The 26,911-nt window shown below is 33.6% G+C and overlaps 4 protein-coding genes and 1 long non-coding RNA gene across 8 annotated transcripts; 3 read left to right on the top strand and 2 right to left on the bottom strand.

Moving 5' to 3' along the window:
- Positions 1 to 8,727: 8,727 nt before the first annotated feature.
- Positions 8,728 to 10,434, bottom strand: LOC123193248. Of its 2 annotated transcripts, none has more exons than XR_006497038.1 (3): positions 9,993 to 10,434; positions 9,322 to 9,401; positions 8,728 to 9,181 (listed from the first exon to the last, which is right to left on the bottom strand). It is a non-coding gene; the product is annotated as an uncharacterized LOC123193248 (long non-coding RNA). The 2 variants fall into 2 exon arrangements; XR_006497037.1 differs by having other exon boundaries at positions 8,728 to 9,098; positions 9,993 to 10,421.
- Positions 10,435 to 10,775: 341 nt separating this feature from the next.
- On the top strand, positions 10,776 to 12,182 carry LOC123193247 (chlorophyll a-b binding protein CP29.3, chloroplastic). Its single transcript, XM_044606105.1, has 2 exons — positions 10,776 to 11,461; positions 11,725 to 12,182. Exons 1-2 carry the CDS (start codon positions 10,940 to 10,942, stop codon positions 12,040 to 12,042), a joined length of 840 nt encoding a protein of 279 aa, XP_044462040.1. The 5' UTR covers positions 10,776 to 10,939; the 3' UTR covers positions 12,043 to 12,182.
- Positions 12,183 to 13,499: 1,317 nt separating this feature from the next.
- LOC123193487 (protein yippee-like) lies at positions 13,500 to 16,386 on the top strand. 2 transcript variants are annotated; one of them, XM_044606505.1, is made up of 6 exons: positions 13,500 to 13,606; positions 13,765 to 13,910; positions 14,984 to 15,027; positions 15,748 to 15,856; positions 15,945 to 16,000; positions 16,094 to 16,386. In XM_044606505.1, exons 2-6 carry the CDS (start codon positions 13,815 to 13,817, stop codon positions 16,176 to 16,178), a joined length of 390 nt encoding a protein of 129 aa, XP_044462440.1. In that variant the 5' UTR covers positions 13,500 to 13,606; positions 13,765 to 13,814; the 3' UTR covers positions 16,179 to 16,386. The 2 variants fall into 2 exon arrangements, with proteins under 2 accessions (XP_044462440.1, XP_044462439.1); XM_044606504.1 differs by having other exon boundaries at positions 13,604 to 13,705; positions 13,779 to 13,910.
- Positions 16,387 to 16,985: 599 nt separating this feature from the next.
- LOC123193742 (arginyl-tRNA--protein transferase 2-like) lies at positions 16,986 to 21,825 on the bottom strand. Of its 2 annotated transcripts, none has more exons than XM_044606828.1 (6): positions 21,448 to 21,825; positions 21,242 to 21,280; positions 20,558 to 20,708; positions 18,938 to 20,056; positions 17,559 to 17,874; positions 16,986 to 17,437 (listed from the first exon to the last, which is right to left on the bottom strand). In XM_044606828.1, exons 1-6 carry the CDS (start codon positions 21,575 to 21,577, stop codon positions 17,324 to 17,326), a joined length of 1,869 nt encoding a protein of 622 aa, XP_044462763.1. In that variant the 5' UTR covers positions 21,578 to 21,825; the 3' UTR covers positions 16,986 to 17,323. The 2 variants fall into 2 exon arrangements, with proteins under 2 accessions (XP_044462763.1, XP_044462764.1); XM_044606829.1 differs by having other exon boundaries at positions 17,317 to 17,458.
- A 241-nt stretch (positions 21,826 to 22,066) lies between these two features.
- Positions 22,067 to 26,395, top strand: LOC123193743 (mucin-5AC-like). Its single transcript, XM_044606830.1, has 5 exons — positions 22,067 to 22,590; positions 22,702 to 22,816; positions 23,686 to 23,800; positions 24,360 to 25,529; positions 25,818 to 26,395. The coding sequence occupies exons 1-5, from the start codon at positions 22,398 to 22,400 to the stop codon at positions 26,073 to 26,075; spliced, it is 1,851 nt and encodes a 616-aa protein (XP_044462765.1). The 5' UTR covers positions 22,067 to 22,397; the 3' UTR covers positions 26,076 to 26,395.
- Positions 26,396 to 26,911: the final 516 nt, after the last annotated feature.

Raw genomic sequence — 26,911 nt, 5'->3', positions numbered from 1 at the left:
TCTACATTTTTTCTTTTTTCTTTTTCCTCTTCTTCTTCCTTACAGCCACACAATACTAAAATAGAGTTAGATCACCATGGAAGCAATGACAAAGGTTCAAAACCTAGCTGATAAACTCCCCTACATCCCTAGTCAATACACTCAACCTCTTCACAATTGACCCATTGCTCAAAAACTCTTCTCTCAACATCCCAACTGTCGATTTATCTATCCTGTTAATTCCTTGCACAACGCCTCTATAGAATGGGGTGCATTCTATGTCACCAACTGCGAAGTTAATCTTCAACTCCTCCATGTGCAACATCTCAGTTACTTTTTTTTTTTAAAAAAAAAAAAATTTCATGCTGAACAAGCTAAATACACTTGTGACCCCACCTTTATGCCTCTAACTTCAAGGGTTTATGATTAGGACTACAAATTAATCGAGTTTCTTGTAAGCTAAACTCGAGTTTGAATAACTTGAGTCTTATGCTTAAGATGAGCTTGAGCTCATGACTCGATTAAAATAGTATATCAATAAACTCATAAAAGTTTAAAATATTATATTTATATTATAAAATCTTATATATTAGTTTTGAATATAGAAAGTAATTGATAAATATATAAGTTATAAGGTTTATTATAATTTTCAAATCAAATTTTAACCAAGCATGAGTTCTCACTTCTACTTTTAAGCTCAAGCATAAACCAATAAAGCTCAAGCTTGAATTCAAGCCCTAGATGAACTCTATTGAATCAAATTAAAACCAAACAATACTCGAATTTGACTCGATTCGTTTGCCTCTCCTTGTTTCCACAACAAAATCTTAGTTAGCAAAAATGAGAGTATCTTGAACTAGAGGGACTACTTTGACCACCACATATTACCCATGTCTCGTAGCAGCCCACTTAAGTTGTACAAGTCGTCGACCGATTACTAGGGAGTGGTGGAGGAGTATAGTGACCAAATGAACTGTCAAATACACCACCATCTAATGAAAATTATAATCCATGATTTCTGGGATTTATTCTGATGATGATTACGGCGTTTTATCACAATGTTTCTTGTCAATGAAGCAGCCGGATTATGGGAATCCAACTCCCATTGTCAGGGTTTCTGTGCTCATATTTATCCAATTCCAATTAACAATAGTTGTTACATTAATTAATTAAATCTAATCTAAAAAATACTGCTTTCCCCTTTCATTAACAGATAGTGATTGGCTGCATTGGCACTTGTATAATAAAACCTTGAGAAAATCCTTTAATATATATATAAACCTAATTAAAATATTGGAGAATTTAGAACGTGGTTAGTGTTAAATAATCATATTTGTGATTGAGATCTAATTCTTGAAATGGTGAAGTAGAGACATATCCTTCAACTGTCCCACAACATCTTATCCCACGTGTGAGGTGACAGTATATAGCTCAGGACAACCGAAGATGTCTGCATCGTGTCTTCTTTTTTTTTTTTTTTTTTGGTTTAATGGCCCATATATATCAGTTGGTTCACCATTCTTATCATTTTCGACAATTGTAGTTGATATTATTAGTTACTTGGCAAATTTGGTCACTGCAATCACCAAATTTGCACCAGATTGTACGAGCTGTGGCCTTCTATTATTCCAGTTCCCTCCATGCTTGCCCTACCATTTGTTGAAGATAATCAATGAAACCTATTTTTCATAAACGAAAATTTATGCATATCATTCTGTAAGTTTGATTGATTAAATCTTGGCAGAACTTTGCGTGGGACAACTTCCCTTTGGCGCCACTCCACCTGCTGCCTTGCCGACACCTTTTTTTTATGAATTATTAATATTAACTGAATTATTTTTTATGTTAAACTGTAAAGAAATGCAGAATTTTCGTGGGATTTTTTTTTTTTCAAATCGAAAATTTAGAATATTACAAGAGAGAGTATTAGGATGAAGATTATTACAACCGTTGATATAAACAAAATTGTAAAAAAGAAAATAACAAGAGTTCCTAAACAAATGAAACAAAAAATTAACAAGAGTTCTATCTTGTCTTGTTATTAATCTTTTTATTGTGAAATCTCTGATTTTCAATCTTATAATAATTTGGCATATGAATGTCGATGCTGAAATTTTGTTAGATCCCTACGGTGATATACAAAACAAATAAAGAAAAAGTTATTTTAATTAATTATCTATAATTATAAATATTCTATCTTCTAATGACGACTATGAGAGAGACCACAATACTATGAAAAAGTGACAGGAAGAGCCAACTGAACGAATAGGATAAATATTAAGCCACGAGACACGAGGGGTCAGACACACGTGTGCACTGACACTGCTGTAGTGCAGCTTTAGCTTTGGCTTTCACTTCCCGATGTCTATTAGCGCGAATGTTTGCTGTGCCTGTCACTCTTCCACGTGCGTCTTCCATTAATTTGCCCTTATCCCCTTTGCGTCTGTCCCCAGCAACAACCCTAATTATTCCTTCCAGGATCACGTGCAAGAGAATATCGATTTAAGTTTTTTTTTAAAATAATATATTAATATTAAATTATTTATTTATTTAATTTAATAAAATAATTATTAAATTTGAGATTTATCTTACCTCTATTATTGATTTGATCAAAAATAAAAATTTAATTCAAATAAAATAACAAAGAAAAAAACCCTAATTATTCTTAATTTTTAATTTTTATTCTACTTTTGGGGACTCTACGTTCTGTCATTTTCATGTTCATCCGTTATGAAAGGAGGATTGAGACACGGAGAGGCACGTCCCACCTTCCCTTGTAAGATATGGCCCCACATTTCTTATTCTTTCTGGTATCATCCATCTTGCGTGGCATTATCTACAAATCTACCTACAAAAAACAGAAAAGGGCTGATGATAAAAAATTTTCGTTCTCCTTTAATAAAAAAGTTTTTTTCACACCATCTTTCCATTCTTTAGAAAAAAATCTTTTTTTATTTATAAAAAAAAATTTTCCGTTCACATTTTTTAAATATAATATAAATATATTAATTAATAAAAATAAAATTAATTTATTATTTTACATATCATATAATAACACTTTAATATATATAACAAAAATTTTAAAAAATAAAAATAATATAAAACTATAAAAATATATTAATATTTTAAATAAATATATTAATTAAAAAAAATAAAAACGATGATAAAGGTAATACAAACATAGAATATATATATCTCTATCTTTGATTATAAAAATTTTTTTGTCTCTATTTTTATCTTTTTTTTTTTATTAAATTTTTTTTTTAATTAGAATCAGAGAGGATTAAAACGCTTAAATTCAAATTAAAATTATTATTTTTAAATGTCATAGTACATTATTAGGAATAATATTACTCACTGTTAGTCCATTAATTTCATCTCTGCCGAGCACTTAACTCTCCCAACTACAGCTTCTGCCACCCACCGTCCCATTCATAAATAGCTATTATTAATTCATTTTTGTACATATGTTTAAGCAGAAGCACTTTGATTATTATTAAATAGTCAGCCACGACAGGTTAAAAGTAAGATTCATTTGCTAATCCATCCTTCACCTTTGTTAATAAAAATCGTTTGGTTTCACTGTAATTTACTCAAATTCATTTTCAATTTATCATACTAAAGGTAGGCAGAGTGGGGCTCCCTTTTTCTTGGAGGGCTCAAACAATCCGAGACTGGAACCAACTCCGACCATGTATAGGGTGTAGACCGGTCCTAGGTCCAAGCCCTTGAACCCATTTTAGTTTGTTTAAAGGTAAATTTAAATTTAATTATACCAATTATTTAATTTAATTTTGTAACTGTAATTTATAAAAATATTACAATTTAACATTTAAAAAAAATTATAACGGAATAATTTATACGTATTATTAATTTGTTATTCCAACAAAGCTGGTGGGAAATAGTCTTTTGGCCAATCAGCCGGTCGAATTCCCATCGAATCTTTTGGGTTTAATTGGTTTCCTTGTCTCTAATCAAACAAGAATTAGAGACATAACATAATCCCACTTTGTTATTGTTGTTGTCTTGTAATGCCTCATTAATTTATACCAAATTATTCTATATTATTGACTAAGTTATCTCTTAACCCAATAATCAGACCGGGGTTCACTTTTCCTACAAAATAATGTTGACTATAAATAAAGTGACTTCTGGGTTTCCATTAACTTCATTTTTTTATTGATTTAGAGGGAGCACTTGTTTGCTTGTTGCTTGAAAAATAGGGAACACTTGGAGTGGATTCAATAAATCATCCATTGACGAAGTTCAACTTTTTCCCTTATTGGATTGCCTTTTTTTTTTTTTTTTCAAATTGCTTCATAACTCTTTAATTTAATAGTATGTGAAACCAAGTTCAAATCTTGAAGTCATTAAAAAGACTATTTGACTTTGAAAAAATTGGAACAATTAAAGTTTATAAGTTAAGAGTCATGTTATCTCTATAATAGATTAGATAAAATATATGAATATTAAAAAGAAAAAGAAGTATGAGCTGTCAACATTCAAATTATTATAATTAGTTATAATTTTTTTTTTTAATTCAAAAAATTATACAAATATACATATTTATATACTTAACTATATATTAAAAATATGTATATATAATTTTATTTAATTTGTTATACCTCATTTGAAAACAATAATATTAAAGATTATTAAGTAATTAGAAAGGGTTGTAATATAAGGTGTATTAATTGGATATATTAATTTTTTTTTTATATACACACACACACACACATAAAATCGTAATCATATTTTTTTCACTATATAAATATAGTCATTTTCAAATTTGATTTTACCTTTAAAAAAAAATAAAATTTAGGGTTAGTTGGATGGGTTGGCCAATCAACTAAAAACCCAATCAACTAATTTTTAAAAATAAATTGATTTGTTAGACATTTGGTCAACTTTCTAACCATCCAATCAATCACTTTTTTAAAAATAAATTGGTTAGTTAGTTAATGAGTCAACCGACTAACCTTTTTACTATTAAAATCGTTAAAATTTTTTATATTTTTATCTCATTTCACTTTGTATTTTAACTATAACTAGATACTTAAATAAGTTTTATCTCTTAGTTAGATGAATTTATGTTTTGATTGGATAAATTTTGATTGAGTAAATATAAAATTTTAAAATATTTAAAATATTTTATATTTTAAACTATATATATAATAAAAAAATAATTATCCATACACTAGAGAAAAAAAATCTATTTTAATTAATATTTCCATTAATTAAGTAAAAATTAGAAGTTGATGGATGGATCCAGTACACGTGCATGCGTCAATCACTGCGACAAAATGCCGACAAAATGAGGAGCTACAAAGAGATTCACACTATCAATGGAGGAGGAAGACTTGGATTTTCTTGATTCTGATCATCCATTTTTCCATGATAATTATAATAAAGAAACTAATTGTTTGAAATAATTAAACATGTCAAAATCAAATTTTATAAAATCTGTAAATAAGGATTTGTGTATCCATTTCAATTTTTGATGAAACATCTTCGAATACTGTATAAGGTGTTAACACTAATCTGTTTTTACGACCTAATTTATAATACATATTGCTTGGGAGATAGGATCTGTGTCAATATTTGTGTGTTGGGTGGAGAATTCTTTTGGCGAAAGAAAAATAACATATTTCTTTTGGGAGATAGTTAAGACTTTATATAATAGTCTAACTGTTAATTATTAACCATCAGTAATTATCGTTTGATAGTTAATAAAATTAGATTGGATCGATCCATCATGGATGGACCTGATCCAATACTAATTAATTTTTTAATTGTTTTGTTTTTTTTTGGGTGACTTTAATTTGTTTTTTGATTGATGATGAAGATGGCTATTTGTAACCCCCACTTGGCCAGGATGTAGGCCACCACATGACAATTAAAGCGGTGACATGTTGCAACATTGACACGTGTGTTATGATTTATCCCATGATTTCTTTTTTTATACAGGCTATTTTTGCTATGCTTGATCCAAGGTTACGTAAATTTGGAATTATATATAGTTTTGTATAATAATTGGTCGGAAAGTGGCAACCCTTTTATTAATCCTGTGGAAGATAAAAAGCTCACCATTCCTGTAACACAAGGCACGCTTCATCAATCATCTTAGGTAAGTCAAAATTTAATCAAAGTAACTTTATTTTTTTTTAATATGGCTTATATATTAAGTCAAAATTTTATAAATATGATAAAAATTTGATCTAAACTTTTATTTTAAAAATTTTAATACTTTATCAATTTTATTAACATTGAAGATCTAATTAAAATAATTTTGCTTTATCCCTTAAAAGAAGAAAAAAACCTGAGTTGTGGCTAAAATTGACATAATATCCGAGAAGACCCTTAAAAGATGATGTGATATCGCAGATTTAGATATGATGTTATAAATGGGCTTAAAGCTTTGAGCTTTATTCGTGATTCTTTCGTATAAAATTATATATATTCAATTTTAAATATTTAAATAATATATTACACTTCTTCATTCGAACTGAGGTAAATTTTTGTTTCTTAAATTATGAGTATGCCATTAAAACTTGGTTAAGTTTAGGGTGTTATTTTGCTGGGTTTTATCACAGGAGTCACCGGAGGTATAGATTCTATTCAGAAAAAAGACAAAGGCTAAATGATACCTAGTTCTTGTTGTATGCTGTCATAAGCTTTTAATACTCTGATTTTTATTTTACCCAGAATCAGGTAAAATATGCACAACTCAGTAAAAACTTGTATATCATTTGCATTACTAGCTAGCTATATTGAACTAATTCACACATGTGTAAGTTTTCCAGTGTGCCGCGTAAATCAGGAGATGGATATCAAATAATTTCACCAAGCAGTCCTTCTAAATGTTGAGGCCTCATGCAAAACCAAATATTACTTCTGAGAGAGTCCGAAAAGTACTTGTTAGAGATTCTGAAGACTGCTGTTAATTAGGACTTTCTGATTTCTAGTTTACTAATTTTTGATCATTGATTTTATTTCTTTCCTAAAATATTGACATTTGGTCTCCCAATCTCATGTATAAATTGTATTACAAATCAATCAATAAACGCATCGAAGAATTGCATTGTTCCTCGTGGTATCAAAACCATGTTAATATTCGGGTGCCTCTAATTTCTTTTGATGTTGTTGCTGACCTTCTGTCGTGGTCCTTCATCAACTTTCTAGTGCTGATATTTTGGCTAATCTTCATCAACCCTTTATCCACGATTTCGTCAATCCTAAATTTCATCGTTTCAGGGTTTGGGTTTGGCCTTTACTGCAACTGACCGTCGCTACTCTGGGTTCTATACTCATTATTGTCAACCTTCGAAGCTTTATCGGCATTCGATTCTCCACCCTCAACCTTCGGTCTTCATAGACACCATTTAGTTTTTTTCACCTTCACAACCATATGAAAGTCCAATAGCAACTTGCAACTTGTTCCAGTGTCTACTACCGAGACCATATACCTTCTTTAGATGTTAATTGTTGACTTAATAATCATAATGATCTATTCCAAATACTTCAATTCATTCACTTAATGGGCCTACACTATCCAACAAACATCGACAAGAATGACACGCGGCAAGAAATTCAAATCAAGATTGTATAAGTGTGATAGAAATTTGAAATTAAACCTTATATTTAAAAGTTCTAATACTCTGTTAATTTTATCAACCTTTGATATATAAACCATTGTCTGTTGGTCCAAGGCAAACCACAATATATCAGTTGAGAACATAGATTTGCACAACAAAACAAGGTACTTGTTCAGTATTCAAGTGCTACAATGTCATCAATGGACTTTGGCTTGAATTAGATCATTATTTAAACCTAGTGCTAAAGGACCCAACAGAAGGCAATACTTTCCAAAACCACGTTGCAGAGAGAACATATTTTTTATTTTTCGGCAGGTTTGAAATAGAGTTTGATCAAGTTTGAGCTGAAGTATTTGCTCTGGAAGGGCTTGAGAAAGTTGACGAGGCTCAAAAAACTAAAAGGATTAACTATGGTGTCAAAAGAAAGAATAGACGAAAATATTCCTGGACAGCAGTGGAAGCCAGATTCAATGAAATCATCAGGTCAAGATGGGTTTTTGTGTACATTTTGTAAAAAGCCTAAGCATAGTTTCCTCTCTTCCCTCTCTTGCAGAGTCTCATTTTCTTATTTCTCTTCTTTGGTTTCCTTGTACATATTGTACCTAGTTTTTGGCTGCCCTTTCTTTTTGTTGGGTTAGCTTAGGTTGTTTGTTTTTCCATTGCTGGGGTGTGGTTTTAATATTCTTCACTTATATAAAAATAAAATAAAAAGCCTAAACATACAAAAGTGAATTGTTTTAAGCCCCACGGAAGGGTTGAGGTGCTGGCCAAAAAAGGACAATAGCAGCAAAATCAAGTGCCAATACAGATGTAATATCTCAAGTAACATTGACTTTTAGAGGAATCGAATTCTGCAAAGAAGAGATTGAAAAAGCTAAAAGGTTTATTGCAATCTATTACCAAGACTTTTGGTACGTGTTCATTGACTCAAAACGGTGTCCCATTTGTAATTCTCTTAAAGCTTCTTGGTTTATAGACTCAAAATGGTGCCCACATGATTTTCAAGTCAAAGTAACAAGTTCAAGAACGGGTGGCAGAATTCATTGACAGCTGAACCTATTAATAATTTAGTTTGTTTCAGAATATAATTTGAAACTTATTCAGTCAAGGATTTCCACCTCTCTGCCCCACTTTCCGCACCATCAATCACACGTTTAGTGATAAGATCATTTTCTCACTCAAGATAAATAGTCTTATCAATGTAAAACTTTCCACTACAAAAGACATAATATGCTTAGCATATGCAGACAGCTGAGACAGCTTTTATGTTGGGATGCTCATGTTAGTAAACGTTTCTGAACTCTTCTCTGCAGCTTTTACACGATAGATAGTATCGATCTTATAACAGTAATCCACATAAAACATAAAGATATTGAGATAGACTTACAGGAAAAAAAAAGAATGCACTCAGAGGCTTCTTTGTTTTGTTGGGATCTTTCTTAGCTGATTGAGCTTTCTTGGCCCTTGTTGCTACTCTTAACAACCTTCAATGCAGCTTTTGCCTTCCTAGCGTTCCAAGACAATCTAATACATTGTACAACCATCATCACAAGCAGCTTATTTTTGTGTTAAATTGTGATGTTGCAGCTGGCTGTAATTAAATCAAACTAGAATCCAAGATAAACATCGAAAAGTTTTTGAAAATTGTCAGTATCTGATATTGATATGTGAACAATATAGAACCTTTATGGAAGTATCCATGTTACATTGCTTAATATTGAACTGGGTACTGAACATCAATATATACCTGTCCTCAAAAGGCTTCAATACTTCCTTTCTTTCCTTCTTCAATGACCCTTTGCCTGTGGCCACCTTCATAGTATATGTCTGAAAACAACACAAATTACAGTGACTAACAATCATTGGATTCTAGACGAACACTGAATTCTCCATCAATGGAGAATAAAATACTTGACGATGAAAGGATTCAAATTCGGCTAATTACAGATATACATGTCTATGTATAGCTGACACTATAGGGAATTCCATTTTGGTAACATCAGAATTAGCAAGACTGAAAATGACATAAAGGACAACAATTCAGTTCAGTTAAAGGCCAACTTAATCATTTTCCAGGAAATTAAACTATACAAGGGGATGCAAGCAAATCCCTTGACTTATACATCTGATCATAGAAATCAAGTTTTTTTATTATTTTCCAGAAAACCAAACAAAGATTAGGGATCATAATTCATAAGTTCACTATAATCTACAAACTGAAGAAGAACATACAAAAAGTAGCACAAAACAAAATATACGGAGGAAATCATATGCAATTCTTAAAGTTGCAAAATTTCAGTAAAAAAATTTACCTATAAAAAGGTGAAATTTATAAATAATATAACAGCAGCTAGATAGTCACCTTATACACAAAAATTATAAACATAAAATCTAACAATATAAGAGAAGAAAACTCACTTAAAACTATAAAGAATCATATACTAGTTGAAAAGAAATAAAAGGGATGAACGCAAAGGCAGAGCAAAGCAATCTATCCACCTAATTGACGACAAAGGGTAAAGTAGGCGCTGGGAGATGCCACGAAGCTTTTTACCAGGTCGCCAAGAGAAGTACCACGTGGCGAAGTGGGGTCAAAGCAATATTTAAGAGAGAGAATTTTGTCGTGTTGTTGGGGTGTTTTGAGAGGATCCCAGTGAGAAACTCTATTGAGTTTTGATTGGTTAAAATCAAGAGTTGATCCTATACTTAGATTTCAACATTTAAGTATATGATTATGAACAATCTCAGCCATATTTTTTTGCTAAATCATGTATCTTTGATTCTTTCCAATTTTGCCTGAACTCAGAAGAATCAATCGCCTGGTACATACTCCACCCAGGACCATCCAAATGTCTTGCTGATCATAAGGCTATTTATCACCACGAAAATAATATGTCTATTAAAGAGAAATATTTTTGAGAAAAATTCTAAATAGTTTTGATTTTATCTTAATAAAATGTACGTCAAATTCCATAAATATATTGATCTTCCAAATGAAATCTAATTTACTCTACAGATATGTGTATGCATGCATCACTTTCAGAATGATGAATCACAACTTACAACCAAATCACAGGCTACAAAGCAAAAATAATGAAAAGGAATTATCATAATTATGTATCCTTAAACGGTCAATGAAGACAAATTGAAGCCCCACGATAGAAGGTGAAGAAGCTATCAACCATCCAGCTCTCTCGCTAAAAGATAAGGCTAAGATAAGCCCACCTACATTCTCATTCACACCCATTAATTCAATCAAAGTAAACAATTTCAACCAGATAAAAAACATAAACCAAAATCAAATTCCTTCATTCTCTACATATAATATTTACAAATCGTCACAAATTAACACCAAGACCTTATTCATGGCCACCACCACTCCAGCAGCAACAGCTTCACGCTTCTTTGGAACACGTATCCATGACTCCAAGCCTCTGAGCTCGGCCAAATTTCAAGCCAGGCTTAGCTTTAGAGGTTTTGGCATCAAAAAATCCCCACCACCGCCACCCAAAAAAGCACTCCGCAAGCGAGATTCCGAGCGCCTTGTATGGTTCCCGGGTGCAACCCCACCGGAGTGGCTCGACGGGAGCATGGTGGGAGACCGAGGGTTCGATCCATTTGGGTTTGCAAAGCCGGCTGAGTACTTGCAGTTTGACTTGGACTCTTTGGATCAGAACTTGGCCAAGAATGTGGCGGGTGAGGTCATTGGGATCCGTGAAGAGGCCACGGAGATCAATCCGACGCCGTTTCAGCCGTACTCGGAGGTTTTTGGCCTGCAGAGGTTTAGGGAGTGTGAGCTGATTCATGGAAGATGGGCAATGTTGGGCACTCTCGGTGCCGTTGCTGTTGAAGCTCTCACTGGTGTTGCATGGCAAGACGCCGGAAAGGTAAGTACACACACACACACACACATACATACATACATACATACATACATAAACGGATGTAGCAAATCGTATTGAAATAGCTGGCAAGAAGATTTTTGTTCGTTGTCGTGTCTTATTATCGTCCAAGCATTCTTCATGTTGGCATTTATAATGATGACAAAGGTGATATATATTCACATGCCCCACAGCTTGGCAAATAAAATATATAAATAAAAAATGAGTTTTTTCATTAATTTTATATAAATGTTAATTGGTTTTTTCAGGTGGAACTGGTTGAGGGATCTTCTTACCTTGGCCAACCACTTCCATTTTCATTGACAACATTGATTTGGATTGAAGTTTTGGTAATTGGATACATCGAGTTTCAAAGAAACGCAGAGCTGGACCCTGTGAAAAGATTATACCCAGGTGGGTATTTTGATCCTCTTGGGTTAGCCTCCGACCCAGAAAAGTTTGAGAACCTTCAATTGGCTGAAATTAAACATGCTCGTTTGGCCATGGTGGCCTTCCTCATCTTCGGGATCCAAGCTGCCACCACAGGCAAAGGCCCTATCAGCTTTGTGGCTACATTTAACCAGTGAAAGTTCTTATGAAACTCAATCAGAAAAACATATATGTTGTGAATTCCTGTAACCAAATCTGATTTGCATTTTCCACTCTTTGCTTGTAACTCCCCCTTTTAGAAGTTTAAACTTATAATGGAATATTCTAAGTTTAATTATTTTGGCATTCTAAAATGGACAAATGACTAGTTCCCTCAAAACTTTGATGAAATGTTAATTTTCTACCTTTTAAAAATAAAAAGTCAAATTTTTTTCATATATTTATCAAATCTATCACTAAAAATCTATAAATTTTATCATAGATTCAATTTTTTTTAATTTAAAAATACTCTTTAATGGTTGACTTGAACATTTTAATTTATTATATGTAATTATTTATATACATTTTTTTGGAAACATTAAGAACCCAGACTAGATGGTACTTGAATGATTTGTGTTTGTGACTAGAAGTATATATAGTGGCTAAGAAGAAGAGGTACAATGTTGATTTATTTATTAAAGTTTGAATGGGTGATTCAACCTTACCAAAACAAAAAATATTTAAAAAACACTAATTTAATATGATTTATATTTAGTAGGTATATAAAATATGTAAATAAAAACAACATTAAAAAAATTAATAATGCCATGATTAGGATAAGTTTTTTTTTATTCCAAATATTCTCAACCTTCAATTCCTTTTATTTTTGTCTAAAAGAAGCATGAAATTAAGGGCCATTTACGAATGCTTTTGGGAGCATATGTACTGATATATATATATACACACACACACACATAAAATAAAAAAATAAAAAATATAAATTAATTAAAATATCAAATAAATATAAATTATTATTATTATTATTATTATTATTATTATTATATTTGATAAATATACAATATTATTTTTATTTAATTTGATATAATAAAATAATAATAAATAATTATTTTATTTAAATATTTTTAGTATAATTATTTAAAAATATTTTTTATGTTATTTATTATATTAATTAAAAATAAAATTTTTTTCTGAAAAATTTTTATAAAGATAAAATTATAATAAAATTAAGATTATTTCATAATTTTTTAATATATAAAAGTAGAGTAGTAATCATATTACACTTTATATTATTTATCATATTATAATTGATAATACAAATTATTATAATTTTTTATTATTTAATAAATCAAACAAAATAATATTTATAATACTCTAAGTGATAATTTAAATGATAAAAGAAAGATTTTATGTCTAAGAGAATATAATTCAAATTTTTTTAACGATATATCTAAATTAAATTTTTTATTCATCTAATTTATTAATTATGAGATTAATTATTAAACTTAAAATTTATTTTATTAAGCCCAAATTAGATTCAGCTTAGGTAAGGTTTTTTTTTGTTTAAAAAAAATTAACCTGATAAGGTAAATATTTTATTTTGCAGAAACATTTTAGAAATATAAAGCCTTTCTAAACCCTGAAAAAAAAAAAAATGAATGGAGATTTGTCCAAGACCGTAGCTTACACGTCTTGTCAGATCACACTTTTAACAGGAAAAAAGTAATATAATTGCCTCTCACAAAATTTAAGATTATCTAGTGGGTAAGCAATCTACAACGTCAAATATTCAACTTTGCTCTTTCTCTTCATCATTTATTTCTTAAGAATCTCCTTTTCTTTCTTTCATTTCTTCATTTACAAGTAATTTACAATTAACCTTTTTGTCTAAATTTTCTTCCTTTTTTGATATTTGCTTAAAGGTTTGTTCTTTTAGGGATCTATTGGTCGTTTGAGAGGGTGGAGAAGAGATATGGGGAGGTTATTTGTGGTGAACCTTGAAGGAAAGATCTATAGTTGCAAGCACTGCAAAACCCATCTTGCTCTTTTTGAGGATATTGTTTCAAAGGTTGTTTCTATGATCTTTATTTTACCTTTTGATTTTGCTTGCTCTTTGTGTTTGTTTTAATGTTCTTGTTGATTCTTCATCTGGGTACGTCTAATTTGTTTTAAGCTATGCATTTTCTCTCTGGGTAGACTTTTTGTTGCAACTTTACTTGTTTATGTTATGGCGATTATGCGTTTGATTATCAGACATGAAGAATCAAGGGGGCCTTATGTAGTTGATGAAGGTTATTTTTAGATGTTGATTGAGCAGAGTCTCAATTGCTTCACTTCTGAGATTTTCTGTTTTGAAATGAGAAATAAGAAATTTATGCATTCCTTATCTGGATCATTTAAGTCTTTTGACATGCTGAAGTTTGATTATGCTCCCTATCTATTCCCTACTTATAATATTAGCGTATTGGAGACAATATATATTGTTCTTTTTGGAAAACTTATAAAACTCTTGAACCAGTCATTTCAATGCAATTAGGATGATTTGAGAACTTTAACTTCAGTTCTGATTCAATAAGGAAGTAATGAACAATTGCTTTATAGTGATAATAGAATGTGTTTAGTGATCTAAACTATTGCTTTATCATGTGATTTTTCTTTTTCGTTTGTGCTAGAATTAATTCGGAAGGATTCTATTCAGGAGCAAGTGTTTTGAAAAAAATTTGTTCGGATGATGGACAAAGTTGTGCTTCCAACTTAGCAATGATGATTTTGATTGTGATTTTTCGTTTTCAAGTGTTATGTTTTTGAAAACAATTTTATATATGTATGTATTGCATACTTACATTTGCATTAATGATTGTCATCATGCTTGCAAATTTTATGGTATGACAGGGATGAGTTTACTCTAATTAGAGTAACATTGTGGATGGTGCTTGTTCCCATTCCCCTAATATTTAGACTAGACTTGGACAATAGTATTGTAGATGCAACTTGATTATCATTCAGCCCCAACTATTTAAGAACTAATGCATCTTGATGAAACATCATAATTAATGGTAGTTTTCATGCAATCCAATTATGTTGGAGGCTTCTGTGAGAATATAATGTTCTGACATTGTGTTACTCTGTTGTTTTATTCAGTCTTTCCACTGCAGGCATGGGAAAGCTTATCTCTTCAGTAAGGTGTAAGTTCTCTGATTTTGGTACCCTGTATTATTTTCCCTGCAAAACTGGGGAAACACAACCTCATCAATGCATGTTAAGACATATAATATTTGCCTCATAAAATGGGTGCACGAAACAACCTCATCAATGTATATTGGTACATATTTCTGAGCCCACTAAAACTAACTCTAATTGAGCCTATGATCTGAACACTTGGCAGTCCATAAGGTTCCAGTGACATATGTTGCACTCTGAAGAAACAAATTTATGTGAACTGTCATTCTCCTTCAAATGAACAAAGATTAAGCTATTATATCTTTTGCTTCTGGACTCCTATTCAACAGTGTCCACTTTTCATTTGCCCAAGGGCATTAGTAATCATATACCTGTTCACACATAGACCATGCAGCCTTGTTGAATTCTTGTGTCTTTCTAAGGTTTAAGCATCTATTTGTCATGTAACTTGAGAGCTTCCATAAAGAATCATTCTCTTTTAGTTCTTATTTTCTATCCAATATCCATGGTCCAATTTACACCCTAGCTGCACAGGAAAGCTGAATGCACATAGCAACTGTATGCAGCATATTGCAGTGTCTAATAATGAACTGGGGATGCTTATTGATGAATTTTCTGGAGACACTTTTTCATGTTCTTGCCCAGCAATGACTCATTAGATATTTTATGTACACAATACAATTGGTCTTTCTTAAAGAAGAATCTTGGCTCATGTTTCTTGACAGAGTGAACGTCTCTGTTGGCGAGAGTGAAGATAGAATGATGATGACCGGGCTGCACACAGTTGCTGATATTTTCTGTGTGGGTTGTGGATCGATAGTGGGGTGGAAATATGTAAGATTTTGTGGCAGAAATTTTGAAAATATTGGCTTATTATCTATATTCCTTGTTGCTGTTTAGTTATTTGGATAGTTTCTTTCAGGAAACTGCTCATGAGAAGAGCCAGAAGTACAAGGAAGGAAAGTCTGTCCTTGAGCGGTCAGTATATAACAACAGATCGGAGAAGGAAATAGGAATACTAATTTCTAGTTACCTTGTTAATGAGGTTGTATGCATTATGTTTTTGAGCAGGTTTAAGGTTTCTGGTCCAGATGGAAGCAATTACTGGGTCAGTCATGAAGCACATATTGGTGGAAGTGATGCAGAAGATGTTTGATTACTCCTTCAAATTCCAACTGTACATTCTTTAACCATCAAGTTTCGGATTTGACTTCTGAATTCTTAACTGGTTATTCTTCAATTTGGCACTTTGCTAATGGCACTGTGAAGAACCTCATTGAAAACACTGGATTGTTTATTCCAATTAAGTTGATGTTCAAACTTCTGTGAACATGTCTTCAATTCAATATCAATTACTGTTTAAATTGGTGGTGACTTCTTAGAAAAGGTCGAGATTTTAAAAGAAATTAGCTCAGTTTCTGAAATGTGATAGATACTATGTGAAAGAGATGATAATAATTGTACATTAACCTATTAAATGGACCAAAATTTCAAATTGGCAAGCATATGTGAAGAAAGAAACTGCATATTTTTCAGTGTATTGTGTTAGTTGCTTCCATTGCATAAACCACCAACATAACATTGAATAAATTGGACACATCTAATACTTACGAGAACCAATCACCAAGGCAAGGACCCACTTTTTAGAATGACTTTTGGCTCTACCCACCAAAGTCAGATTTGGGCAAAAGAAAAAAAGATTGACAAGATTTGGTTCCTTTAGCATATATTTGCTCCAAGTAAAAAATCTATGCTGAATTGTAGTTGGCAATTATTGATTCCATTCAGTGAAAGAATACTTGTTCAGTAATTCAGTTAGTTTCCGTGAGAAGCTATTGAAGCATATTCGAATAAGGAAATATTCTATTCAAGTGGGCGTATTTTCAAAAGAATTAGGAGGCTTAGTGACAATCAACTCAATTTTATTATGGAGCATGCTTTAGGGCAAATTCAACATCTAAAATGAATTAAAAAGAGAAGGGAAACCCCTTCATTTGAAAAAGAAATCAATTAGCGACGGTTGTCTATAACTAGCATGTTTCATTTGACAAATTCCAGGAAAACAAGACAACATACACACAACCTGAAAATATGAAACGGATTTCAAATCTGCACTTCCGAAAGAAAATCAAATGAAAGCAATCCTTAACATAGAAAATAAAGGAAATTCCAAAGATAGCTCCCTTTTCCAGACTCCGATAAGTAGGCATGTTTTCACCAACAGTTCCGGTACCATGGAGAGAAAATGTACATCTTTAATTTGGGAAGAATCTTGTATGATACGTTTTATAAAAAAAGATACTATAGAGAATAAACCATTCGCTTCGAAAGGTCTGCACCCACGACCTTCAAATATCTATGTAACTGGGATTCCAAGGATCTCTTCTCAAAGGGATCAAAAAATTGTTGAACATCCTGCAGAGTTGTAGCAACTTACTGAGAAATGAAATCATAAAACCAAATGAAAATCAAATAGTGGTTGTTGCATACAACACCCAGAATCATCAATGCAACTGAGAAATAAAAGAGTATTTACCTTGTATCTCACCCGAGACCCGTTTAACCCAATTAGAATATTAGTGATGTCACCCTCTATTCCAACATTAAAACCACTGGTTTCTGACTCAGATGTATCGTCGTAGGTTTCCGACTTGGGCTCAAGCATTTCTTCATCATAGTCCATTAGGACATTATTCAAGTGCTCATGACCAATGTCATCATTTTGCAATTCCATGAGATTTGCAGAAACACTAGGTGATGAGGGCTCCTTATTTTGTAGGCCAGCAAAATCAGTCAAAACAACATATGGCTTCTTATCAAGCAAAGGCCTGGCGATATCATATGGCACCCACCTGGAAACATCACTTTCACTTATTGTGCTCAACACAAAAACAAGAAATGCAGTTTACAGATAATGCAGATATTCAACTTTATACATAAAGATTATTGACCACATAGATAAGACTTTCTAGTGCTCCAAGGAAAGAATATCAAGTAAATAGGCGCAGACAATATCAAGCCCAAGGACGGGGTGGGCTGTTCTAAAACTGGAAAGCTTCTTTCTTTTCTTTTCTTTGTTTTCTTTTTTTAAAACTTATTGTAACATAAAACTTCAACGTATTCACTGAGAAATGTTAAGTTGACCTTTTTGTAAGAAATTGCAGGCCACCTGAGCATTGATCTAGTAAGAAATTGGATGTCCGATATCCAAAAAAGGGCTTATTACTATTAACAAAAGCATTATGCCTTTTGAATTGTTATGCAAGTATCAAAAATATATCTAGACATCTTTATCAGGCAACAGAAAATTAGATGGTGCTCCATTGACTGCCCAATTTTCATCCTGATTGTTGATAGATTACAGATCCAGTACTGGGAGACAAAATGGAAAAGCAGGGTAAGCTCAAGCACAAGGAAAACTTTGCCTCTAAATCGGGTTAGTAACTCATTTATGAGGAAGAAAAATTTGCAATGATGCACAACAGTAACATCCCATGTTTTAAACCCCACAAGATTGATACCATATATTTAAAATTGTGACGTTAACCAAAAGAGGAAAACATTTCCAAAATATACGAATGCCAAAAAAATAAAATTAGAAATCACCTAACACAGCAATATGAAAACATGGACCACTTAAAGGTGTCTACAATTAAACAATTTTAATGCCTTTATTATAATAAAATATCTGTTACTCTTTTAAGAGAAGCACCAAGGAAATGCCAGCCAACGATTTAGTTCATGTCTAAATTCAGTAAACTATGTGGGGAGCAGGTTTGAGATACTTTGTATTAAGTTTTGTGACTGAAATGATGTTGATTGACACAATATACTGATAAAGAAGCAAAAAAGGGGCTTAAGGTGGGGTTTTATTTCCAGTATTCACCATTAGTTGCTAGATGCAGATGAACTTACTGGTATCGAAGAGGACAGAGAAGCTCTGATGGTCGATATGCTGCTTTGTACCTCATTTTACGGCAGGAATGAATGTAATAGCCAAGATAATAATATTCAAGAGGAGGACAATGGACTTGATTTTCTCTCACCCAATTTATTTCTTGCAGAGCTGAATAATTGCCCAGTGATAGAAAGGCAAAATCTGGATCCCAAAATAAATATTTACTTGACAAACATCTAGGAAGGATGTCAATCACCCCAACTGCAACTAGCTGGTCATCAATCAGATATTGCTGATGGAAAGAGCCAAAGCCACAAGGAGGAACTGTAGCATCACCAGACGGTGGAACAAATACTAAGGGAGTGTCAACTAAAAATCTCCTGTATGAACTCTCATTGACCTTATCTGGTTTCTCATTGTGCACTTCAATCTGATATTTTCTATACAATGCATACTCTTGTGGATCAAAACTGGATCTTTTCAAATGGATCTGGAGCCTATGCCTATTTCCCTGAGGATGTTCAGGGCTGTTCTTCATACACCTTCCTTTATTGTTCACATCAGAAGATTCTTCAGAAATGGCAGAAATTTGAATAGTTCCATCAGAAGAAGATTGGTTCATAGCAGAATAAAAATTTAGATGACCATTACAAGCCCTGATTGTAAAGCCAGAATTTTCTATCAACTGATTCAAGGAACTTGCCAACTTTTCTGCGATAACTTTAGGAGAGGGACCATTATCTTGTGTTTTTTCTCTTAATACTTGTATTTGCTGGAGTTCCTCCTCAACTAACTGTGCCCGTCTTAAAGTGGCTGCCATTTGGAATGCAATATTGCTGGAGTATAAGAGATTTTCCATTCCTTCAACTAGTAGCTTCCTTTTTGCCTGTGAAACCATTTTGACAGATGCCTTTGGAAGTTCAATACTGGAAGGGAAGATCCCACCTTCAATACTCATATGCACTGCATTATCAATCTGCACTGACAAATAATGCAGAATTTGTTCTGCCTTATTCTTCTCTTCATTGTTACAAGACAAGGAGTCCATTTTGGTAGAGCTTAAACTGTCATGGTGGTTGCTTGGATCCTCCACAAAGTCAACAGAATTTTTTGAATACAATGTCCCTTCTAAAAACCTATGCATATAACACAGTCAGTAACCTGAAGAAGCTTTCTTTTAGTATTCCTATGCTTTTAAACTTCAGATCAAAAATGGATTCAAATATGTAACAAACAGGTATATATTAGCAAGAGGAAAAAAATCGATCAGCCAGAGAAACAAATTAATGCACTAACAGAAATCAACAGGCTCAGAATGAGATCATGGAAAAGAGACAGAAATCTAACCCAACACTTTGGTAATTCTATAATAATTATAAACTGGTCAACAAAAGTGTGTATTAAAATATACATATACACATACCAATGGATCCCTTTATGATAAATCTTATTCAAGTAAGACAGCTGAAATTGTTGAAAGCCTTCCATGGAAACATTGATGACATTCTAAAAATAGAAGCATGACATATTATGGAAGCTTTTTCTGAAGGTCTTATAAAAACGAGATAACACATGAAAAAAAGAACTATCCACGCCAGCATCACACCAAGAAACAGACAAAAGAAAAGAAAGAATACCTTTGCAGTCGTCTAGAAACTCGTCTTTGTTCCTTGGATGGAACAAAGTCACTGGCCTTTAGTCGAATGGTATACGACGGGCAACATGTTTTTTTCATATTAGGTTTATAAAGGAAACACCCCGACCTTCTCCAACCGCGGTCAAGCATATCTGCCAAAGCAGCTCTAGAATGAGAATGGAGTAATTTTAAACAAACTACAGACAGAAAAGCCAGTAATATATTTAAATCAACAAATGTCACTATAAAGCTTCTGAAAAGCCTGATATCAAAAATCAAACAACTATCCTTACAGGGAAGTAAATTAAAATAAACGCACACACCATAATTATGTGAAGATATTTGACATCATTAAAAAGAAAATGCCACCTTTCTACTATACATGTGCAACAATGATTTCTGTACCTTATCTGGAATTGATCATTTCCTTCCATAAACTCCTTTAAGATGTTAACTTAATGATGGTATGAACGAAAAATATTTCATTTTCCAAAAGAATTTGCAAAAACATAATCAAGTAATCAGCAGAATGGCAAATCTCATATTAACAAACAAGAAAAAATTACAAATCCTACGTCACAAAAGCTACATAACCTACTGAGACAATGTATGCATTGAAGTAATACAACCACAAATACACCAAGATAACAAACTTTAACATTTAGAACCAATTCTTTCAACTTACCTTGGTAGTCATCAACCGTAACGCTGGACGCCAATAAACCTACAACACCACCAAACGATTTCTCGTGAAAATCAAAATATAAACTTTCAAAAAGTCAACAATCCACGAGTCAACTGCGCAAAATTTACAAATACGAAGACGATTCAAATAACAAAATTTTGTATCAGAATTCATCAATCTTCTAGAAACAAATTCAAGAAACGGACCGTGAACGATGCTAGTTTTGCGACCGGAAGTTTTACAGTAACCACAAGTGCTTCTACAGGTGTACCAATCAGCAACAACGGTTTCTCCACGACTGTTACTGTTATTACTACTGCTCGCTTCGTTTCTCATCTTCGCTGCCGTTTTCGATTTGTTCACCGACGTACTAAAACGACGTCGCGGACTCCAATTTCGTATCTATTCTCTCTCCCTTTCGCTATCGGTTATGGAGGCTCCTGTATCAGGGTGCTACTGGTCTCAGCGAATAATGTCCATGCTTAAACAGGCAGTATTAATATTTAATTACATTCTTTGCTTAACAGTGGAAAGCATCACTTTGCTTGATCATGATGCAACTCATGTAGCCACACGATTAGCTCTTTCTTGATCCGTGATCTAAGAATTACCATTTTAGAAAGAAACGTGTGTGGGCTCATATTAATATAATAGGAAATTGCAAAAATAGTATTGTAGAAGGACTATATGGTAAATATTTAATTCCAGAAGACTTTAGGGTAGTTTCAAAACTAGAAAGTTTTGCATTTCCAAGGCGGTTGGCTTCAAAACGACAACCCGAAATTCAAAACGACTTCATTTTACAAGATACAATAGAGGGGCATATCGTCATTATTCGCCAAACCAAAAGAAAAATCTGACAACGTAGGCTTCAAGTGAGAAAAATCAGTAGAAGTGTAGTTGGTTACAGTTGTCCCGTCAATGAAGAACCCCAAATGTAATCAAAACCTTATCTAAATCTCCATTTCGCCCCTCAAATCCGTTCTTAATTACACTCATTGCCCCTCACCCAATCTCGTGTCTCTCTCATCCCCTCTGCTCTTTCCTCACCATTCAGCTAACTGGCTAGATGCCGAGGTAAGCTTCGTTGAAGTTGAGCCAACCGAGACTCCATGTCGTTTTAGATCTCGTTGTTTTGATCTGTATGTAATCAACCATGAATCGAAGCTTTAGGTCTCAAGAAACGCAAATGCAGGCCGCGATTTTGAAGCAGAGGCACCAATTACGCGCTTCAATGATGAAGGAGAAAGAAGAAGAACTCTCATTGTTTCTCGAGATGCAGAAGCGTGAAAAGGAGCAAAGTAATCTGCTTCTTAATAACTCTGAAGAAGATTTCCAGGCATCATTAGGTATTTTTTTGTAATTTCTAATTTTGTTACTCGGAAGACGGTTAGGTTTAATATCGGTTTGAATTTCTCAATCTCGTGAAATGTAAAAAATCGTTCTTTTTGGTATTTTAGGGTCGAAACCAGTAACTTCTCCGATATTTAACATTTCTTCTTCGAACACACCGGCGAGAAAGACTGGTGCTGATGATTTTCTTAATTCTGATAATGATAAAAACGACTATGACTGGTAATGTGGTTGTACTTTTTATTTGTACCTTTTTATATCTAACTTTTTTAGATGTTTTGTGTAATTTGATAATGTTTGATTGTTTTTATTTTTGATCGTTTTGAGCTCAGAAGAGTTAGAATAGAGAGTGGCTAATTCTACAAAAGTAAAAAGAGGAAAAGAAAATGTTTATCAAAGGATGTAACATGCTTAACTGATGAAATCAAAATACGTTATTGATTACAACTTAAATGGGGTTTAATAAATTTCATTGCAAGTTACTATTCAAAATCCAGTTATTGTTGGATTTTTGTGTTTCTTAGAATTTAATGAGCTTTTGATTTTGTATTATTTATTTTTATGTTCTTTGATGGAATAGGTTTGAAGTTTATAGAAGCCACTACTGAGGAAGTATAGTCAATGTCCTTAGCATGTTTCGATATTTTTCAAAATCCATGTAACAGTTAATCAAACTAGTAATGAAGTATTTTTCTGACTGGCTTTTAGCCTTTCACACTTTGTTGCAATGAGTGAGAAATGACCCCTGTACACAGCTATGGTTGAGAAAATTTTCATGTTCTAGGGGGTACATTGTCTTCACTGTTTAGTTAGGGTTGGCATAGCTTTTGTTGACCAGTATTGGCCTGGTACCGTGGCTTCACCAGGAGTTTCTACTAATCGCTTATGCATGATAACATAAAAGCAAATAATTTGTGTCATCTTTTCAGGCTTCACTGTTATCATATACCTTTATTTTTTTTCCTAGATTTCCATTGGTGTTATTTTTGTTTCAGTTAATAATTTGTGTATTACCAGAGTGACTATTTCTGAATCAGGTTTCTTCACATGTTTATGAGTGATGATTTTAATTATCTCTGTCATCTTTTCAGGCTTCTAACACCTCCTGGAACTCCTCTCTTCCCTTCTTTGGAGATGGAATCACAAAAGACTGTTATGAGCCAACTTGGTACACTGAAGGCCTGCCCTACTGCCCTGAAATCCAGAGTAAGAGTGCTATGAGTACTTTTCACAAAATTTTGGCCTGAATGGCATTCCATTTTGAAATATATTGTTATCTTTAGCAGAAGACATGGTAGTTTATAAATGTCCAAATTATCATTTGTCATGAGTTTTTTAAAAGTGATTATTATGCTTCTCTGGATTTTGAGGATTTCTGTCCTTACCTGACCCATTTAAATGGGTAGTAAACATACTGTTTAGAAAAATGGCTTTTTAGTAATAATCAGTAAAAAAACAGAAGTTCTACCTCTCCAATTGTTTCCTCCTTTTTTCTTTTTCTTGCTTGTGTGACAGAGTTGCCGATGCATTTCTCAAATTGTATTTTTTTTCATTTAAGAATAATTTAAAAACTTAGATTGTATCCAATATTGATGATGCCAATGGTTTGTAAGGAAAGAAGGTGCTTGTCTCATTGTCATTTATCTTAAACCTGTAACACCTCCATGTTTGTTTACCTTGGTGTTCTATCGTTCTGAACCTTGTAGTAATTTATGTTCTTAAATTTGCTGATGTTCCCCACTGATTTCTGTTCTTGTTTGTATAGCTTGTAAACCCACAGCCAGAATCTGCTGCAAGGAGTAGCTTAGCGTCTAGACAGCCAGCTTCCTCACCTGGATTGAGTACATCAATCACTGGTATTCGGAGGCCCTCATCATCGGGGGGTCCAGGGTCAAGACCTGGAACCCCAACTGGACACTCCACATTGACCTCAGCATCTAAACCTTCAAGATCTTCAACACCTACATCTAGGCCCACATTATCTTCGACTAAGCCTGCACTTTCCGCTTCTAAGCTGACAGTTTCTGCCACTAAGTCTGCAATTTCTGCCACTAAGCCCACAAATTCTGTTACTAGGCCCACAAGTTCCGCTACTAAGCCCACAAGTTCTGCTACTAAGTCCTCAGTTTCTGCAATTAAGACCACAGTTCTTGCAACTAGGCCTACAGTTCCTGCAAGATCCTCCACGCCTACAAGGTCCACATCCCGATCTTCAACACCTACAAGGTCCACACCCCGATCTTCAACACCTACAAGGTCCACACCCCGATCTTCAACACCTACTTCAAGACCCACTATACCATATTCAAAGCCTACATCAAGGGCAGAAACTCCAACTCGCCGATCATCTACACCATCAAGTGCACCTAGTATATCTGCTCCTCTGGTTAAGTCCTCTCCTTCAGTTTCGAAACCTTCTCCCACAACATCAAGAAATCTGGCATCATCTCGTGGCAGTTCTCCTACAGTAAAATCCAGACCATGGAATCCCTCAAAGATGCCTGGTTTCTCGCTTGATGCTCCACCAAATTTGAGGACTTCAGTACCTGAAAGGCCACTTTCAGCCACTAGGGGTAGGCCTGGTGCACCCAGCCCGCGATCCTCTTCAGTTGAGCATGTATCTAATGGAAGACCAAGGCGGCAATCGTGCTCTCCAGCTAGAGGACGAGCCCTCAATGGCATTTTGCCCTCAAGTGGGAGCTCTGTTCCTGCAGTCAATCGTGCATATGCTAAAGCTAATGACAATGTAAGCCCTGTTGTAATTGGGACAAAAATGGTTGAGAGGGTGATCAATATGAGGAAACTGGCGCCTCCCAAGCAAGATGACAAAAGCTCTCCTCATAGTAACCTGACGGGGAAGTCTTCATCTCCAGAGAGCTCAGGCTTTGGAAGAACACTGTCAAAGAAATCATTGGATATGGCGATACGGCATATGGTAAGTATACTCTTTCTCTCCTAATTGCATTTTATCACTAGGGTCCTTGGTGTCCAAATTGCAGTCTCTTTTGGAGTCATGTGCTAAGTCTTGGAACCCCTACCTGTATCGATATCCATAGCATGGGTTATTTTGTGATTTCCTTGGTGTGTGTTCTTTTGTTGGTTCCTATAAACTTTATCTCTGTAGATATGTTTCACTTACACAGTGTATTGAAAACATTTGAAAGAAGAGTTAATGAAACAAATTCAGTGATTTACTTCTTGTTTTCATGATTTGAATTGGCAGGATATAAGGAGAAGCATCCCTGGTAATTTAAGGTCATTAATGACAAATATTCCAGCATCCTCTATGTACAGTGTGAGATCAGCCTCTGTGCTAAGCAGAACAATTAGTGCGTCGGACTCCCCTCTGGCCACAAGCAGTAATGCTAGTTCAGAATTGAGTGTTAACAATAACGGCCTTTGTGTAAATGGGGTTGAAATTGAAGATGATATTGGCAGCGAGAGAGGTGTTCGATCTCCTGCCAGTGTATGTGGGAGGTAATGCTCAAGGCCTACAGTCTATATAAAAATGGCTTTTCAATCGTCTTATATCATTATTTCAAATCTACCAGCTTGACAGTTCAAGGAGAACAGATTTCTTTTGGAACTGACAGGGTTTATGATCTGTGACTAATGTAAAGTTTTCTTAGGTTGGTCAGAGAGGTTAAGTTTCTGTAATTCATGGGCTGTGTATTATTAGGAAAGCCAGATGTATGCTGAACAATCCCTTGTGTTCATTTTCAACACGGTAAGATGCTGTGAACAGATCCATTGAACTGGATGATCCTTATTATTCAAAGCTATATATAGTAATTTATTGAAGTGTTGATTAACGGTGAAGGCATTCAAGTCTTAAAAGGGCCAGAGTAATGAAGCACCGCAACATACAGAAGCTGACAGGCTAAGCTTGGGGAGGTATATTTTTAAAGTCAGCATTAAAAAAGCTTGCCAAACTAATTTAGATACACAAATAATATGTTTTTATATGATTGAATAATTTTAAATAATTTTGAATTAAAAATAATGTATCTAAATTGTGAACCAAAAATGTAAACACATAACATTGTCCTTGCACAAAAACAATACACTGTATCCAATCTTTTTGAGTTTACAGTTTAACAGAAGAGTTGGTTTTTGGATCAAAGAATTCTGTAAACTTAGGACCACAACTCTCTCCAACTGAAGACAATCCAAGCTTCTAAAATCTAAACCAATAACGTCTGTTCATCAAAATGTAACAGGCAAGAAAAAGTTCCGGCCTCCAGCTGGGAAAAGCCAATGGCATAGCGAGATGCCACTGACTTAAACGATGGCTGGTTGGTCAGATACAAGTAATAA

This window comes from Mangifera indica, chromosome 12, assembly GCF_011075055.1.
Source record: "Mangifera indica cultivar Alphonso chromosome 12, CATAS_Mindica_2.1, whole genome shotgun sequence".
In the NCBI taxonomy this organism is placed as follows: domain Eukaryota; kingdom Viridiplantae; phylum Streptophyta; class Magnoliopsida; order Sapindales; family Anacardiaceae; genus Mangifera; species Mangifera indica.
Note: the sequence above shows the minus strand (reverse complement) of the source record. Positions and strands in the feature narration are given on the sequence as shown.

Coding starts and splice junctions, on each gene's coding strand:
- LOC123193247 (XM_044606105.1), top strand. CDS start 10,940: ATGGCCACCACCACTCCAGCAGCAACAGCTTCACGCTTCTTTGGAACA. Junction 11,462..11,724: donor CATGGCAAGACGCCGGAAAG/GTAAGTACACAC, acceptor TGGTTTTTTCAG/GTGGAACTGGTTGAGGGATC.
- LOC123193487 (XM_044606505.1), top strand. CDS start 13,815: ATGGGGAGGTTATTTGTGGTGAACCTTGAAGGAAAGATCTATAGTTGC. Junction 15,857..15,944: donor CGATAGTGGGGTGGAAATAT/GTAAGATTTTGT, acceptor AGTTTCTTTCAG/GAAACTGCTCATGAGAAGAG. Junction 16,001..16,093: donor GGAAAGTCTGTCCTTGAGCG/GTCAGTATATAA, acceptor GTTTTTGAGCAG/GTTTAAGGTTTCTGGTCCAG.
- LOC123193742 (XM_044606828.1), bottom strand. CDS start 21,577: ATGAGAAACGAAGCGAGCAGTAGTAATAACAGTAACAGTCGTGGAGAA. Junction 20,057..20,557: donor GTTTCTAGACGACTGCAAAG/GTATTCTTTCTT, acceptor TTATATGCATAG/GTTTTTAGAAGGGACATTGT. Junction 17,438..17,558: donor GGTCTCGGGTGAGATACAAG/GTAAATACTCTT, acceptor ACAACTCTGCAG/GATGTTCAACAATTTTTTGA.
- LOC123193743 (XM_044606830.1), top strand. CDS start 22,398: ATGAATCGAAGCTTTAGGTCTCAAGAAACGCAAATGCAGGCCGCGATT. Junction 22,591..22,701: donor AGATTTCCAGGCATCATTAG/GTATTTTTTTGT, acceptor TTGGTATTTTAG/GGTCGAAACCAGTAACTTCT. Junction 23,801..24,359: donor CTACTGCCCTGAAATCCAGA/GTAAGAGTGCTA, acceptor TTGTTTGTATAG/CTTGTAAACCCACAGCCAGA.